The sequence below is a fragment of the Rhodotorula paludigena genome (genome assembly GCF_050403205.1).
Source record: "Rhodotorula paludigena JCM10292 DNA, Rt_paludigena_JCM10292v1_ctg36, whole genome shotgun sequence".
Lineage (NCBI taxonomy): Eukaryota > Fungi > Basidiomycota > Microbotryomycetes > Sporidiobolales > Sporidiobolaceae > Rhodotorula > Rhodotorula paludigena.
This window is the reverse complement of record NW_027481422.1, coordinates 167,944-183,812: the sequence shown is the minus strand read 5'-3', so window position 1 is coordinate 183,812 and position 15,869 is coordinate 167,944. Positions and strand designations below refer to the sequence as shown.

Sequence of the window (15,869 nt, the reverse complement as noted above, 5' to 3'; positions counted from 1 at the left end):
GCAAACGAGAGATGTACCCCAAGAGGACCGCCGGACCTGCTCAGCTCAGCCCTCATCGCGACTCGTAGATGCGCTTGGCCTCTGCGACCGCCTCGTCGACCTTGGCAGCCTCGGTGCCAAAGCCCTGCGCGCCGTCGTCCTTTCCGCCGCCCTTGCCGCCGACAATGGCCGACACGGCGGCGAACCACGTCTTTGCCGAGAACTCCTCGGTGATCTCGGCCTTGGGGACCGAGTTGAGGTGCGCGACCTTGCCGTCGTCCGAGACCGAGAAGAAGTAGGCGGCGCGGTTGAGCGTCTTGGCCTGGTTGACGCCCGCCTGCATCACCTGTAGGGTCAGGAGGGGCAAGGATATCAGTCTGAGTAGGAATGCAAGAGCGGGCGGGCGAGGCGAGACGCACCTTGGGGTTGCCCTTTGCCGAGTCGAGGCGCGCGACCATGACCTTTGCGTCGGCGTTGTCCTGGAAGAAGGCGGCGACCTGGTCGGCGATGGCCTTGCCCTGCTCCTTCTCGAGCGCGCGCGCCGCGTCGGCAATGGCCTTGCGCTCGGCCGAGACGGCCGTCTTGAGGCGGTCCTTGCGCACGACCGAGATGGCGAGCTGGGCGAGGTCGAGCTCAAACTGCTTGAGCTGCTGCTCCTTTTCGGCGCCGGCGGCGAGCCGGCCGATGGCGGCAAAGCGCTGCTCGGTCTCGCCCGCGAGCTGCGACGCGCGCCGCGCGTCCTCGCCCGTGATGGCGAGGATGCGGCGGATGCCCTTGGCGATGCCCGACTCCTCGGTGATGACAAAGTCCTTGATCTCGCCCGTCTTTTGCACGTGCGTCCCGCCGCAGAACTCGACCGACGTCGCGCGCCACTTGGGGTTCTCGAGGTCGCTCGTGATCTCGTCGACCGAGTACTCGAGCGTGACGACGCGCACCGGGTCCGGGTACGCCTCGCCAAAGACGGCGCGGAGGCCTGGGATCTTTTGCGCCGTCGCAAGGTCCATCTCCTTGCCATAGACGCGCACGTTGCGCTTGATCCACTCGTTCGAGAGGTTCTCGATCTTTTCGAGGTCGCCCGTCGAGACGGGCGCCTTGTGCGAAAAGTCGAACCGGAGCTTCGCGGGCGCGACGAGCGAGCCCTTCTGGTCGACGTGGTCGCCGAGGACCTCGCGCAGGCACCAGTTGAGGATGTGCGTCCCCGTGTGGTTGTTGCGCAGCGGCCACCGGCGCAGCTCGTCGTACGACGCGACGACGCTGTCGCCGACGGCCAGCGCGCCCTCGACGATGCGGCCAATGTGCAGCACGTAGCCGTTGAAGACCTGCGTGTCCTCGACGACAAAGTCGGCCTTGCCGTCGATGACGATGCGGCCCGTGTCGTACTCCTGCCCGCCCGACTCGGCGTAGAAGTTGGTGCGGTCGAGGAGGACGCCGAGCGACTCGGTGGCCGGGTCGGCGAGCTCGGTCGTCGACGCGACAAACTTGCCCTGACGGTAGATGGCCTTGACGACGGCGTCGACGTTGCCGGTGCCGTACTTTGCCGAGTCGTCCGTCTTGGGCACGGCGCTGTTGGCCTCGAGGGCGCCGAGGTCGTGCACGTCGAGGCGCACCTGCTGGCCGTCGCCCTTCTTGCCCGCGCCCTTGGACGCCTCCTTGGACGCCTCCTGCGCCTTGTCAAACTCGGCCTGGTCGAACGTGAGGCCGGCCTCCTCGGCCATGAGGAGCGTCAGGTCGACGGGGAAGCCGTACGTGTCGTACAGGCGCCACACGTCGGCGCCCTGGAGCGTCGACGAGCCCGCAGCCTTGGCCTGCTGGACGTACGACTCGAAGAGGCGCTCGCCGCGGTCGAGCGTGCGCGAGAACGACTCTTCCTCCTCGTCGAGGATCTCCTTGAGGTCGTCGTACTTGCCGCGGATCTCGGGGAAAAAGTCGCCCATCTGGTCGACGAGCGTCGGGACGAGCGACGAGAAGAAGGACCCGATGGGGACGCCAAACTTCTTGCGCACGTAGCGCGCGCCGCGGCGGAGGACGCGGCGCAGGACGTAGCCGCGCCCGACGTTGCTCGGGACGCCGCCGTCGCAGATGGCAAAGGTGAGGGTGCGGACATGATCGGCGACGACGCGGTACGCCGTGTCGATGCCGTCGACGTCGTCCTTGCCGAGCTTACCCTCGTACGCGCGCGCGCCCGTCAGCTCCTGGATCTTGGCAAAGAGGGGCGCAAAGACGTCCGTGTCGTAGTTGGAGCGCTTGTCCTGGAGAACCGAGACGAGGCGCTCGAAGCCCATGCCCGTGTCGACGTGCTTGGCCGGGAGCGAGCGGAGCGACGAGTCGGCCTCGCGGTTGTACTGGATGAAGACGACGTTCCAGACCTGCGCGGCGCGGAAGAGGCGTCAGCCCTGTGTACGTCCAACGCATACGTGGGTCCACGCACCTCGAGCACATCGGGGTCATCCATGTTGACAAGGTCGGCGGCGTTGCGGCCGCCGATGCGGTCGTAGTGAATCTCGGTGCAAGGACCGCACGGGCCGGTCGCGCCCATCTCCCAGAAGTTGTCCTGTACCACTCGTGGATGTCAGCGCGAAATCGAGCGCGTGGACGGGGCCGCGACACGCACCTTGGCGTTGCCGGGGATGATGTGGTCCTCGGGGACGCCAAGCTTGAGCCAGTACTCCTTGGTCTCGAGGTCGGCGGGCAGCCCAAAGCCACCCTCGAAGTAGGTGACGTACAGGCGGTCGGCGGGGAGGCCGTACACCTTGGTGAGGAGGTTCCATGCCATCGCCGTCGCCTCGACCTGCGGACAAGTGCGAAGGCGCATGATCAGAGGCTGTCGACGACCGCGTGGACGGAGAGCAGAAGCGCACCTTGAAGTAGTCGCCGAAGGACCAGTTGCCGAGCATCTCGAAGAAGGTGTGGTGGTAGGTGTCCTTGCCGACGTCGTCGAGGTCTGCGGCGAGAGCGGTCATCCGTCAGCGCTTGCTAAGGTCGGGCACGCTCTGACTCTCGGCTCACCGTTGTGCTTGCCGCCTGCGCGGATGCACTTTTGCGAGTTTGCGGCGCGCTTCATCTTGGCAAAGGCCGACGAGGGGTCGACGGTGCCGAGGAAGATGGACTTGTACTGGTTCATGCTGCGAGCAGGGGGGTCGAGCATGAGCGTGTACGGCTATCTATGGGTCGCTGGGTACGCACCCTGCATTGGCAAAGAGGAGGGTGGGGTCGTCGTAGGGGATGGTCGACGACGAGGGGACGAAGGTGTGGGCGTTGTCGCGGCCAAAGTAGTCGAGGAAGGTCTGGCGGACCTTCTTGGCGGGCCAGTCGCCGAACTGGCTGGCGGTCGGGGCGGCGGCAGCCATTTGTGCGGTCGAGTGGAAGAAGGACGGCGCGAGGAGGAAAGAAAGCGGCGCGCGGGTGCGGGTGCGGGCGAGGCGGAGCGTGGTGGGCTGCGGGTGCGCAGAGAGCGGGCGTGCACTCGCTCGCACAGCAAACAGCAGCAACTCGGCGGGGGCCAACGGAGCAAGCTCCTCCGCCGGGACAGCTCCGTCGCTCATCTCGCGCGACCTGACTCTGCCTCTCGCCACCACCACGCTCGCCGCACAGAGGCCCAGCCGAACACTCGCTGGCACTCGCAAAACTGCACTGCTCGGCCCACGTCCCTCGCTGCTCTCGCTCGCCGTGTCCCCGCTCCACCCACACTCGCCCCTCGTCCTCGCTCCCGCTTGCCGGCACCCGCGCACATCCGTCTCGGCATCCGAGCACGCCACGCTCCTGCTAGCGTCTCATCATGTCTCCGCTCTGCCTGCCTCATCGCGCGCGACTCGCCCGGCCCACTACTCGGGCCCTCTCAGCTCGTCCCAGCACCTCACCGCCTCCTTCTTGCTTGTCCCGTCTCCGAGGTTGATGGGGCGTGCTTTGCGGGAGGTCGGCGATGAGGGCGGACTTCCGGAGCTCACGCTAGACGCTTGTTGTCTCCCTTGTCTGCTCGGCAGAACTCGTAACCCGCTGGATCGCTCATTCGCGGCTCGCGTCTCTCACACATCTGCTGCGCGCATCGCGGAATGCTCACTCTCTACTCGCTACTCTCTGCCACGTCGCGACCGGGCTTAGGCTCTGGCGGTCGACTCAAGCTTACTTTCCGCCCGACGGGACTGCCGTTGTCGCGCCTGACCGCACTGTACCACTCAAGGGGCGCTCTGCGGCAATCTGAACACATCACAAAGCGTCTGTACACGGGACGTGCAGAGCGGGGGGACCTGGTGCCGGCTCAAGTCCTCGAAGCGGGTCCGAGGCGAGGAGGCGGTGCAATGTAGTTTCCTCACTCTCGCGCTCCCCCCGCGCTGCGCGGTCGTGCAACGGCGTGAGGCTCTGAGCAACTTCAGCAACTGGATCCACCTTGCAAGCCCGCCCAGGAAGCGCATGCGAGAGTTCCACGTCGCGTCGGCAGGTTCATCTCCGACGCCGACGCGCCGCTCTTCTTCAGCCTTCGCCGTCTGCCCTTCGCCCCCTCTGTTCCGTAGCCGACGTTCTCTTCCTTCTGCACTGCTGGTTAGACTGCGGGCAAACCCGATGCACCGCCCGCCTCTCCCGCTCGCCGCCGCGGCCGCGCTCGTCGCCCTGTCAACCGTCGCGTCCTCGACGTCGCTCGACCACCCGCGCAGCGGGTTCCTGCAAGACGTGCTCGAGTCGAAAGGCGCCGGCCAGAACTACTGCAAGGTGCCCTCTCCCCTCTGCCCCTCCTTCATCCGCCCGAGTCCGGCGAAGCTGACCCACCCCTCGCTGCGTCATCCGCGTGTGGCGCCACGCGTCTGCCAGCCGACGGGCCAGATCCACGACGCGTGCTGCGACTACGAGACGGTCGAGAGCGTCAACGAGGACTTGTTTGGCCGCCTGCACGAGCTCGTCGCGACACCGTACTTTCGCTACCACAAGGTGAGGCCGCGCCCTCGTGGCGGGATTATCATGTGCGCCGTTTGCTGACTAGGCCGGAATGGCGACTGCAGGTCGACTTGGCGAAGGAATGCCCGTTCTGGGAGGAGGACGGGAGCTGCATGAACCGGGCGTGTGGAGTCGAGACGACCGACGAGGTGCGCTTTCTCCAACTGCACTGTTGTGCTAGTACTTCAAGGAGCTCACTTTGTACGTTGACAGGACCACATCCCCGAAGCGTGGCGGTCGTACACGCTTGGAAAGCTGAACGAGACGAGCGCGCGTCGAACGGTGCGGCGTGCAGTCTCCTTACTTTGCCTGGCACGTCGGGCTGACCGGCTTGGATCCGCAGAGCTCACCGGCAGGCTGCTCCGAGATCAGCGACAGCGATTTCTGCGTGCTCGAGGACGAACTCGACTCGGGTGCGTCCCCAAACTCCGTGTCTCTCACGGTCCGAAGCTCTGCTGACCTCCCACCACATCTGCGGCGTGTGGAAACAGAGGGTGTCTACGTCGACCTGCTCGAGAATCCGGAGCGCTTCACAGGCTACGCTGGCCCGTCATCCTCGCGCGTGTGGAAGGCCATCTACGAGGAAAACTGCTTCACGCCCGTCCCCTTTGTCGATGCGTCGCGCTCGACGGCCGACGGCGGGTCTGGGTTCGCGCACGTCGACGCGTTCAGCTCGGGCGCGGGGACGGGGATGGGGATGGGGGGCGGAGGGTTTGGCGGGCTGGCGATGGGCGGGTGGGGCGAGAGCGAGAAGAGGCTCATGGGGAGCTTGGCGGGGCCGAGGGACCCGGACGAGGAGGTTTGCCTCGAAAAGCGCGTCTTCTACCGCGTCATCTCCGGTGCGTCCTACGGTACTGCCGTCTGCGAGCGAGCGGTGCAGTGCTAACTCGTGCGTCTCTTCAGGTCTACATGCGTCCATCTCGGTGCACATCTGCGACGACTACCTCGACCAGAGTACTGGGCAATGGGTACGCTGACTGCTCCTCTTGCCGCTGCCCGCAGAGAGCTGACCATAGCGCGCCGCAGGCCCCGAACCTCGACTGCTTCATCACGCGCATTGGCCAGCACCCCGAGCGCCTCGAAAACATGTACTTTACCTACGTGCTCCTCCTGCGCGCCCTGTCGCGCTCGGGTCCGCAGCTCGTGCGCACGCTCGAGGACACGGCGGGCGAGGTCGACACGCGCGCCAAGCTCGCGCAGCTCGTCGACGTGGCCAACGGGTGCCCGAGCACTTTTGACGAGACGAGCATGTTCAGCGGGACGGAAGCTCAGGTGAGGCATTTGGCGTCTCCTCTCCTGCGCTTCCAGCGACTCACGGCGGCTCTCAATGCGACTGCAGCTGCTCAAGGACGAGTTCAAGGACCACTTCCGCAACGTCTCGCGCATCATGGACTGCGTCGGGTGCGACAAGTGCCGTCTGTGGGGCAAGATGCAAGTGACGGGCCTCGGCACGGCGCTCAAGCTCCTCTTCTCGTACGACGGCGCCTCGCCGCTCGCCTCGCCGTCCGACACGGCCCTCCGCGCCAAGGACGACCCGCACGCGGTCGTCCTCAGCCGCAGCGAGGTCGTCGCGTTTGTCAACACGCTCCACCGCCTGAGCGAGAGCCTCGCCGCGGTCGACAAGTTCCGCACGCTGTGGGCGCACCGCGGCGAGGAGCGCGGGGAGGAGCGGCCGGCCAGCGCGCGGCGACCGCAAGGCGAGTCGCCCGTCCAGGTCGAAGAGCGGATCGCAGTCGACGAAGAGCGGGACGCGGCCGCCCTCCCGACCGCTTCCTCCCCTCTGCCGACGAGCGCGCCCGCCGACGCGGCACGGTCCGTCTTCAGCTCTGCTGCGCAGGTCGCTCGCTCGCCCTTCCCCAGTGCTCGAGCGCCGCCGCGCGCGGCGGGCAACGCCTCGACCGCGGGCGAGGCCTTCTCGCTCGGGACGCTGTGGACCCGCCTCGTCTCGCTGTGCGGCGATGGGTGGTCCAGGTGCGTCGACCTGGTCGCGGGCGTCGGGGGCGCGGTGGCCGGCGCGGAGCGCAAAGACGAGCTGTAGCGAATAGATTGGTCTCATACTTCTTCCCGTTGTCGCATCATTCAGCATGGCCTTGTGTGCAGTCGGATCCGCATGTTCAACATCGCTTGAGAGCATTCGTGAGAGCATGAAGACGGAGCGAGCGAGAAGAAAGCCGAGGAGTGAGGGCGAGGATGGGGGATCATGTGTCGTCAAGTTACAGGTGCGGGTACTGCTCTGCGGTGGTGCTACATACAGCCGGGGCGCGTCTAGTCTAGACGATGAAGGACCTGTTGCAAGCAGCGAGAGGGTCAGCGAGACGCGGGGCGAGCCGGTGCAAGTGGGGCCGGAGCTGGAGACGAGGCTCACTCTCCGCATCCGCATGCGTCCTTGATATTCGGGTCTGCGCAAAGCGTGAATCAGTATGAGGGGCCGCGAGAAAGGATTAGGCAACACGCACTGTTGAAGACGAAGCGAGCCTGCAGCGCATCCTCCTGCCAGTCCATCTCGCTGCCAATGATGCTGAACAGCGCCTTCGAGTCGATGACGACCTTGACGCCGTCCTGCTCGACGACCTCGTCGAACTTCTCGGGCTTATCGACGTACTCGAGGTGGTAGCTCATGCCGGCGCAACCCTTGTTGCGCACGCCGACGCGGATCAGCTTTGGCTCGGGCTGGTTCAGCAGTCCGCGGATCCGCTCGACCGCCCCCGGGCTCTGTAGACGAGAAGTATGCACAGTCAGTACGGCTGCAAGCTGCACGGCGGAGAGCGAGAACGGATGAGCTCACCAAGGAGAGGGCCGCCTTGCGGGGTCGCACTGTCCGCTTGCGCTGCGCGGCGGGCTGCGGCTTTGCGGGTATGGGCGGCGGGTGGACCTGAGGCGTCGGGGTCTGGTCGAGTATGGGCGCGCGCGACGTCGACGCGTGCGAGAGCGGGCGGGACGAGTGGCGCAGGGCGATGCAGGCGGGGCAGGCGGCGGGCGCGGCGCGGGCGACGAGCGGGCTGCTCGCGGGGCGGAGGGCGGTGCGCAGGAGCTGCGTGGGTGCGCGAAACGCCATTCTGGGCGGAGCGGGCAAAGTGGGGGAGAGCGAGCAGGCGAGGCGAAGGCGGCGACGGAGTCGAGCGGACGCCGGTTGGTCGAGCCCGCGGAAGACGCGCTCGTCTCGCTTCTGTTCCGAAACAGGGCTGTCGAGCAAATGGCTGTTGCACTACAGGGCACTATGCTAGAGACCGTACAGCAAGCGTCCCAACTCAATCGTCAAAGTCGAATTGGTTCTCCAGCAGGCTGCGCGCAACCCAGCGACTGCGTCAGCTCATCCTGACAACGGAAAGAAGCATCACCACGCACTAGTTCGCTGCCAGCTCCTCGTTGCGGTCGCAAGCGATGTACGCCTGAATGGCGAGCTGGCGGTCAAAGCCCATCGCGACGAGGCGCTCGATCGCGGCGCGCTCCTCCTCCGTCACCTGGATGTACTGCGCGCCGCCCGGCCCGCCACCCTCGCCGTCGTCGTCGCCAAACTGGTCCATGAGCGCGTCGACGCCCTCGCCGTCCTCGGCGCCCTCCTGCAGGAACTCGACAAACTCGGCCTGGTTACGCTCGATGAGCTGCAAGCGACGAGACCATCACAGAGAAGCGAGTCAGCAATGCGACAGCGTTATGGTCGAACCCTAGACGTTGTGACACGAGCCAGACGCCAGGCAAAGACCGCAGACGCACCGTGAGGAGTTCCGGGTTGCTCGCGCCGAGCTGCTGCAGGAACGGCTGGAGCAGCGCCGGGTTCTGCTGCACGAGCGAGCGCAGCTGCGAGAAGATGGGTGTGCTGCGGAGCGCCGCGAGCTCGGCAGACGGCGCCGCGCCGCCGGCAGCAGCGCCGGCACCGGCACCGGCGGCGGCCTGCGGCTGCGAGCGGGCGGCAGCGGCCGCTTCGAAGAGATTGCGCGGGGCGTTCGGGGCCGCGGGCGCAGCGGCGGGAGCAGGCGTGGCGGCGAGGGGAGCGGCGGCGCCAGCGCCAGCGGGCGAGGGAGTGCCGGGAGGGTTGGCGGCAGAAGGGACGGGGGCCGGTGCGGGTTCGGGCGCCGTCTCGGGGATGCCCTACGCTTGCGAGCGTCAGTACAGAGCCCACAGTGCAGCAAAAGGACAGGAACGCACAGTCATGAGATACTCGACAGCGCGATGCGGGTTGTTGAAGCTGGCCCTCATCGCACGCTGCACCTGGTCCCTCGGGAAGCCCATGCTGACCATCTCGCTGATGCTCGTCTCGAGTGCCGAGCCCGCGAGGAACGACGCAGACGAGTCGCCCGGCTGATTCGCTGGTGCGGGCGTCTCTGCCTCGGTCGATGCGGGTGCGGCGGCAGCGGGCGCAGGCCCGGGCGCATTCGGCGCGACGGGCGTCGCGCTCGGCTGCGCGGGCGTCTGGGGCACGGCAGCAGGGGCGGGAGCGGCAGGGGCGGCGGCGGGCGCAGAGGTCGAGGCAGCGGGCGCAGCAGCAGCAGCAGCAGCGGCGGGTGCTGCCTTGGGCTTCGTCACCATGACGACGCAGAACTGCGGAACCGGGCGTCAGTGCGGCCTCAAGAAGCAACACGGGAGGGCAGCACGCACGTCCTTCTCCTTGAAGTTGGCATCTCCGACCGTCTTGTCGTCAGGGAGGACCTTGCCTGGAGGGGCGATGAGCCGTCAGCTCGTCCGCACGCTCGGGAGCTCGGCTAAAGTGCGCACCGGAGAAGATGATCTTCTGGTTGGCGACGGCAAAGCCCTGCTCGGTCTCAATCTTCTTCTTGAGGTCGGCCACCTGCAGACGAGGTCGAGTGAGCGGAGAGCGGGGGAGCTGCGACGACCACGGGGCGCACCGTCTCGGAGGGCTCGGCTTCGATAAAGAACTGCTTCTGCTGCAGCGTCTTGAACTGGATCCGGACCATCTCGACGACGAGGCGCAGAGGTGTGTGGCGAAAGAGCACCGCCCGCTTGCGCGGCGACGTCGTCCAACTCTTCGCGACCGACTCGCACTCTCCTGGATGTTGCGAGCCACCCGTATGGCTTGTACTTACAGACTCATGCTCGGTGAGGTTGTCAGCGCTCGAAAATGGGGACTCCCGCTCGCCTTTGACGTCTCGCCGTGGGTGTTTCTTCCTCGTACTTCGCGACGCAGTCAACTTTCCGGGTCTGTTTGCTTGCATGTCACTCGCGAGATGAAATGGAGGGTGTGCGACGTCTGATGCGGCAATGACAGTGTCGCGCGCTTCTCACTGCGCTTCCGCGTACGGACCTTCGCGATTGCAACGCCTTCGCTCTACTTGCGGCTGGAGCTATGCCTCTCTCACGATGACGTGTAAAACCAGACGATGTCTCCGAGCGAAGCTTGACCGTGCGAGTGCGTTGCAGCGCTGCTCCTGCCACCCGCTGAGCACCAATGGACGTCGCACCTACTTCTTCGCAAACCGAGCAAGCAAGTTGACGCCCTTCTTTGGCAGCTGCGCGGACGCCAATCCTGGCTGCCTCGTCTGCTGTCCCCAGCCCGGCCCCTGCCCGTACCCTCCCGGTGCACCGCTGCCGCCGCCGCCCATATGCGTCTGCGGGCCCTTCCCTGCGGCAGCATAGCTCCGCGGCGGACCTCCGGCGCCCGCGTACCCACCTGCGGCGGCCATGCCAGGCGGATAGCCGCCGTACGGGGCCTGTCCGGGCGGGGGCGGGCCGTTGTACATCCCCTGCATGGGCACGGGCGGCGGCATCTGCTGCTGACCGGGCGGCGGACCGCCGTAGGGACCGACAGGCGGGCCATTGTACGCGCCTGGGACGGGCGGGTAGCCGCGCGGAGGCGGCGGACCATTGTGCGGCATGCCCTGCGGAGGCGGGAGCTGGGCGGGCTGCTGCGCCGCGGCGAAGGCTTGCTGCGCTTCGATCCGGCGGCGCTTGTCGTACTCGTGCGAAGACATGTGCTTAGGCATGCTGTGCCGCGGCGCAAGGGAGATAGTCAGTCTCGGCGGGAGCGGATAGGGAAGCGGCAGCGAGACGCACTCGGCAGGATCCGCCGGAAAGGGCTCCGACCAGAACCAGTCGTGGTCGAGCGCCTCGTCGGCCGTAAGACGCTTCTCCGGGTCGAGCACGAGCAGCTTGTCGATCAAGTCGCCGAAGAGATCGCTCTTGCTCTTCCTGAAACGGCCAATAACCAAGTCAGCGTGGCTGCGAGCCGCGAGAGCGGAGACTACGCACGCAGCCCAGTTCGCTTTGATGCTGCGGCCGCAGTCGGGCCACTGCTGGTCTTTGAAGCCCTCGACGCCGGTCAACTGGCGCCAACCTGGCATCGACTGTTCGGTCGGCGGGCCACATGCTCTGAGAATGGCATCTCGTCAGCCCCGTAGAGATGGGGAAAAGCAATGTACGCACTCGAAAATCCTGCGCGCCTGGTCGAGGTCCGATTCGCCGGGAAAAATGGGCTTGCGGTGGTACATCTCGGCAATGACGCAGCTGCGCATGAGTCTCTGTTAGTCGTGCCGCTCACACTGCAGAATAGGCAGGAGACGGACCCGACGCCCCACATGTCGACGGGCGTGTGGTAGCAGCGCTCGCCGAGAAGCAGCTCAGGCGGGCGGTACCACCTCGTGACGACCGTCCCCGTGTACTGCTACGGAGTTCGAGGCGTCAGTGCAAACGCTCAGCTGGCACAGAAGGGTTATCAATACGCACCTCGCGCTTCTCGGCGCGCGAATGAATGCTGCGAGCGAGACCAAAGTCGGCAATCATCAGGCGGCCCTCGTTGTTGATGAGCAGGTTGGCGGCCTTCATATCGCGATGTAGGATCCCATTCTGTATGCGTGGAGAGGGGAGTTCGTCAGTCGTGGCAGAGACAGGAGAGAGCGGGGAGCCGGACCTTGTGCAGGTAAGCCGTGCCCTCCAGGAGCTGCTTCGCGTACTGCTTGATGTGCGACTCTTCGAGGACGACGCGGGCATTCTCAAGCAGACCGGCGAGGTCGTGGTCCATGTACGGAAAGACCATGTACGTCTTGCCGTGCGAGAAGCTCGCCGAGTCGGCTGCAGGGCGTTTCGTCGCGAGGCACTGTAAGCATCGTCATGCTAGTTTTGCGACCCGAGGAGCGGCACGCACCTGGCTCGTACGCCATGTCGACGACGGGGACGACGTTCGGGTGGTCGAGCATCTTCAGGATGCGAATCTCGCGCACCGAAGTGATCGGGAGCTGCAGGCCGCCCATGCTGGTCAGTAGCGCGACGGAAATGAGTGAACGAGAGAGGCACGCACACCGTCGCCCTCGTTGTGGAAGATGATCTGCTTGAGCGCGACCACATCGCCCTTGCGCACCCTGAGCCCGCGCTCCCTGACAAGCCTGTCCTCCTCCTCGCGCTCGAGCTCGCTGACGACGACGCCCTGCTTGCCGCGCACGCCCTTGTAGACGACGCCGAAGGTCCCCTCGCCGAGCTTCTCCTGTAGCGTGTACTCGCGGATGTGCGAGCTGCCAATGTACTGCTTGTCGCTGCTGCTGGGCGCCGCCGACACAGGCTCGGGCGGGACGGGCGACGGCGCGCGCACCCAGAGCTCTTGCGCCGCCTCGCTCGTGCGCAGGCTCGGCGGGCCCGGGTCGATCGGGGCGCTCGGGAGAGGCGCAATGCCGTTCGTGGCACTCGCGGCGGCGGGTGTGGCCTGCCCGCTCGCGGCAAAGGCCGGAGACACGGTAGGGAGATTTGAACCATGGCGAGAGGGTCCAGAGCTGTTGGTCGGATGAAGCGGGGCGTGAAGCGGCTCGGGGCGGATGGGCGCAGCGGCGGGAGGAGGCGGAGGCGGAGGCGGGAGGGGCTGCTGTGCTGGCGGGAAGGGGGCAGGAACGTTGTTGTTGTTATAGTCGGCCAGGGGAGGAGGGTTCGCGCGAGTCGCGGCGTAGGGATCACGGCGAGACGGCGGCTGGCCGCGAGCTTCGTCTCCAGCCAGCCCCGGATCGGGCTCACGCGGTTGTTTCAGGATCTCCCACGCTGGAGCGCCCGGCTGGAACTGCATAGGCTCGGCAGGAGGCACTGCTGGCGGAGGAGGCGGCGGCGGCAGTCTCGCGGTCGGTGGGGGCGGTTTGGCCGGAAGGGATGCCGGCGGAGGCGGCGGCAGGCCCTGCTGCGCCCGCTTGCGCGCCGCCTCGTCGAGCACGCTCGCAGTGCCCGAACGCGAAGGCGGCGGAGTCGCGCTGCCCTCGTCGTCGCTCGCGGGTGAGCGCGACGGGTCTCGCTTGTCGGCGGAGCGCACAGGCGAGCTGGTCCGCTGGCGTTTCGGTGAGCGCGGGCGGTAGTCGTCCTCGTCGGGTCCGCCGCGGCGCCGGCCGTCGTAGCTCGAGCGGTCGTCTCTGCGCGAGTGCGAGCGATGATCGCCGTTCCGACCGTTGCGAGGATAGTCGGGCTGAGCATCGTGGTACGGCAGCGAAGACCGCAAGTCGGGCCATCTGTTCCCGTCGCCGTAGCGCCGATCACCGTGACCACGGTCGAACCCGCCGCGCGGAGGCGGAGCGTAGCGCTCACCGCCATAGTTCCCTCTGGGCGAATCGTCGTACCCATCCTTCCAGCCCCGTCCGCCCCCAAGATGGATAGGCGACCTCGCTCCTCGCGTCGCACGCATCTCGTCGCGCTCACGTTCGCGCTCCGCGCGCTCGCGGCGTTCGTTCCCCTCGCGTACACGCTCGCGCTCGCGCTCGCGACGCGCGTCCTCCTCCCTCGTGCGCTCCATCTCGCCCGCGCGCGCCTCGCGGTCGTACTGCGCTGCGGAGCCCTCGTCATATGGCAGCCCGCCACTTTCGTGCAGGCTGAGGGAGGAGGACGATGGGCCGAGAGCGGGCGCAGGGCGGTGCGACGAAGAGCGGGAGGAGGAAGAGTGGGCTGGAGGAGGGGGCGTCGAACCGTGGCGATACGAGCGCGGTCGCGGTGCGTGCAAAGTCGAGGCGGTTGAGGAGGACGGAGCAGGGAGGTGCGCGGGTGCGAGAGAGGGAGAGTCGCCCTTGAGCGCGAGGAGCGCAGCAAGATCCTCCTGGCGCGAGCGCTCTGCGGCCTCGTCCAGCGCTGCTGCTCCTGCATCTGTCGGAAGCTCCTTCGCCTTGCCCTTCCCGGCAGACGCCGACGCAGCAGCACCGTTCGATCCGCCCGCCTCGGAAGCGTCGTCCCCTCTGAGCGCACTGTTCAGCGCCGCACTCGCCTCCTTGACTCCGCGACTCGGCGCCTGTGCGCGCTCAAACACGCTCGATCCCTTGGGCGGCGACGCCGCCACGCCCGGGAGCGCCTTGGCGCCGCCCGAGACGACGCGCCTGCCTGCTGCGCCGGGCGCACCGCCGCTCGGACTGCGCGTCGCAGCGCCTTTGAGCGAGAAGCTGAGGCCGGCGCGCTTGGCGCCACCGGGGGCAGTGGACGAGGTCGAGGCGGCCGAGGGAGCGGCGGAGGTTTCGTCGCCGCGGGAGCGCTTCGCTGCGCCTGCGATGGTGAGCGGCTGCGAGGCCATTTGTGCGCCTGTTGCGCCGGTCTGCGAGGGCGCTGCGGCGGTTGCGGGCGCAACGAGTGCAGATGCAGCGGCGGAGGCGGTGGCAGAGGGAGCCTGGGGATCCAGCGAGGACGGGCTCGACTCGCCTGCTGACGGGGCGGGCGAGTCTGTGCCTGCCATCAGCGGAGCAGGGCACGCACGCACGAGGCGGCGAGAAGAGGAAAGGAGAGAGTCGGAGACCGACGACGCTTCTCGCAGAGCGAAGTCTACAAGCGAGTCTTGGGCATTGCAGAGACTGGCCAAGGGGGGCACTGCTTTGTGCGTTGTGTGTGTGTGGGTAGTGTAACGTGATGAACGGAACAAGGGGGGTGGTGATGCTACAAACGCCGCTGCGCTGCCTCCGGACCGCGACCGCCAACCGCCAACTCGAGCCAGGCGCCTACTACCACTCGAACTCGCTGCGCGACCGCGAGCAAGCGAGAAAGGTTGAGCGCGCGCGTCTGGCAGCAGCGTGGAGGCGCGAGCCGAGACGTACCCGTTGCACTTTGCAAAGAGGTACTCGCGGCCGTTGACCGACACGAGGCCGTCCTTGAGCGTCACCTTCCACTTGTTCTTGACGCGCTGCACCTGTGAGTGCGGGTAAAGTGTCAGTAGACCGTGCAAGGCCGACTCCCGCCGCGCAGTCCGCGCACCTTCTCGTAGAGCGCGATGACCAAGTCACCCCCGGGCTCTGCGCCGTCGACGTCGTCCTCGTCGTCGAGGTCGTCGTCGTCGTCGAGGTCCGAGTTGATGGCATCGTCGTCCGCATCAGGCTTGGGCTTGTCCTTCTTGACGTCCTGCGAGCGGCAGGCGGGTCAGTCACACCATGCGCGGCAAGGTCGACTCGCGCAGACGCACGGGCTTGTCCTCCTCGTCCTTGACCTTTGCACCCGAGCCACTCTGCTGCTGGGGCCGGTCGTTCGGGGCAAGCATGGGGAATTGGCGCGCGACGGGGGCCATGCGCTGGTCCTGAGTGAAGTCGGCGGCGCGGCTCTGGGCGAGGCGGAGTTCCCAGAGGCGGAGGAGCTCCTGGAGGACGGCCTCCTCGACGCCGAGCTGGTCAAACTCGGGGCGAATGTTGTCGATCACGTCGGTGATGACGGTGCGGTAGACCGCCGGCTGTCGAGGAGAGAGGGAGGGTCGACGCGGAGCAAGCGAGAGCGTCGCACGAGAGCGCGGCGGGAGAAGCGCGAGGGCAGCAGCGGGGCAGCAAGGAGACAGGTAGCACAAACAGCAGGCGGCCAGGGGAGCGGGTGCGAGGTGCGAGGGTCAGTCACGGGCTGGTAGTGGAGGGGAGGAGGGGAGGGGAGACGCACGACCTGGCGGTTCGACATGGCGGGGGACGGGGAGGGGCTAGTGCAGGCGTGGAGAGACCTGGCTCCTAGGACTCTCTGCCAGTGCTCTGCGCGGGCAGGAGTGGAGAGAGAACGAGCCGAGGGGGAGCGCCGCCGCCGAGGCCCGCCCGCCGCGAGCG

At 67.0% G+C, this 15,869-nt stretch overlaps 6 protein-coding genes across 6 annotated transcripts; 1 reads left to right on the top strand and 5 right to left on the bottom strand.

The window, feature by feature from the left end:
• Positions 1 to 52: 52 nt before the first annotated feature.
• Positions 53 to 3,326, bottom strand: ALA1 (alanine--tRNA ligase; the record flags this gene model as incomplete). Its single annotated transcript, XM_076650510.1, has 7 exons — positions 53 to 325; positions 399 to 2,345; positions 2,408 to 2,530; positions 2,591 to 2,767; positions 2,838 to 2,920; positions 2,986 to 3,101; positions 3,163 to 3,326. 7 exons carry the CDS (start codon positions 3,324 to 3,326, stop codon positions 53 to 55), a joined length of 2,883 nt encoding a protein of 960 aa, XP_076503995.1.
• A 1,210-nt stretch (positions 3,327 to 4,536) lies between these two features.
• Positions 4,537 to 6,943, top strand: ERO1 (ER oxidoreductin; the record flags this gene model as incomplete). Its single annotated transcript, XM_076650509.1, has 9 exons — positions 4,537 to 4,683; positions 4,783 to 4,899; positions 4,971 to 5,054; positions 5,119 to 5,187; positions 5,249 to 5,318; positions 5,397 to 5,744; positions 5,809 to 5,873; positions 5,932 to 6,177; positions 6,245 to 6,943. The coding sequence occupies 9 exons, from the start codon at positions 4,537 to 4,539 to the stop codon at positions 6,941 to 6,943; spliced, it is 1,845 nt and encodes a 614-aa protein (XP_076503994.1).
• A 232-nt stretch (positions 6,944 to 7,175) lies between these two features.
• On the bottom strand, positions 7,176 to 7,960 carry ISA1 (Fe-binding Fe/S cluster assembly protein ISA1; the record flags this gene model as incomplete). Its single annotated transcript, XM_076650508.1, has 4 exons — positions 7,176 to 7,191; positions 7,271 to 7,304; positions 7,362 to 7,617; positions 7,691 to 7,960. 4 exons carry the CDS (start codon positions 7,958 to 7,960, stop codon positions 7,176 to 7,178), a joined length of 576 nt encoding a protein of 191 aa, XP_076503993.1.
• Positions 7,961 to 8,153: 193 nt separating this feature from the next.
• On the bottom strand, positions 8,154 to 9,818 carry RAD23 (Rad23p; the record flags this gene model as incomplete). Its single annotated transcript, XM_076650507.1, has 7 exons — positions 8,154 to 8,187; positions 8,251 to 8,507; positions 8,620 to 8,994; positions 9,052 to 9,444; positions 9,502 to 9,557; positions 9,619 to 9,691; positions 9,750 to 9,818. 7 exons carry the CDS (start codon positions 9,816 to 9,818, stop codon positions 8,154 to 8,156), a joined length of 1,257 nt encoding a protein of 418 aa, XP_076503992.1.
• Positions 9,819 to 10,322: 504 nt separating this feature from the next.
• JCM10292_001366 (uncharacterized protein) lies at positions 10,323 to 14,536 on the bottom strand (the record flags this gene model as incomplete). Its single annotated transcript, XM_076650506.1, has 9 exons — positions 10,323 to 10,845; positions 10,915 to 11,049; positions 11,110 to 11,229; positions 11,284 to 11,364; positions 11,424 to 11,521; positions 11,584 to 11,703; positions 11,768 to 11,928; positions 12,002 to 12,092; positions 12,155 to 14,536. 9 exons carry the CDS (start codon positions 14,534 to 14,536, stop codon positions 10,323 to 10,325), a joined length of 3,711 nt encoding a protein of 1,236 aa, XP_076503991.1.
• Positions 14,537 to 14,798: 262 nt separating this feature from the next.
• JCM10292_001365 (uncharacterized protein) lies at positions 14,799 to 15,729 on the bottom strand (the record flags this gene model as incomplete). The annotated part of the gene is made up of 5 exons (XM_076650505.1): positions 14,799 to 14,814; positions 14,892 to 14,983; positions 15,049 to 15,192; positions 15,254 to 15,514; positions 15,712 to 15,729. 5 exons carry the CDS (start codon positions 15,727 to 15,729, stop codon positions 14,799 to 14,801), a joined length of 531 nt encoding a protein of 176 aa, XP_076503990.1.
• Positions 15,730 to 15,869: the final 140 nt, after the last annotated feature.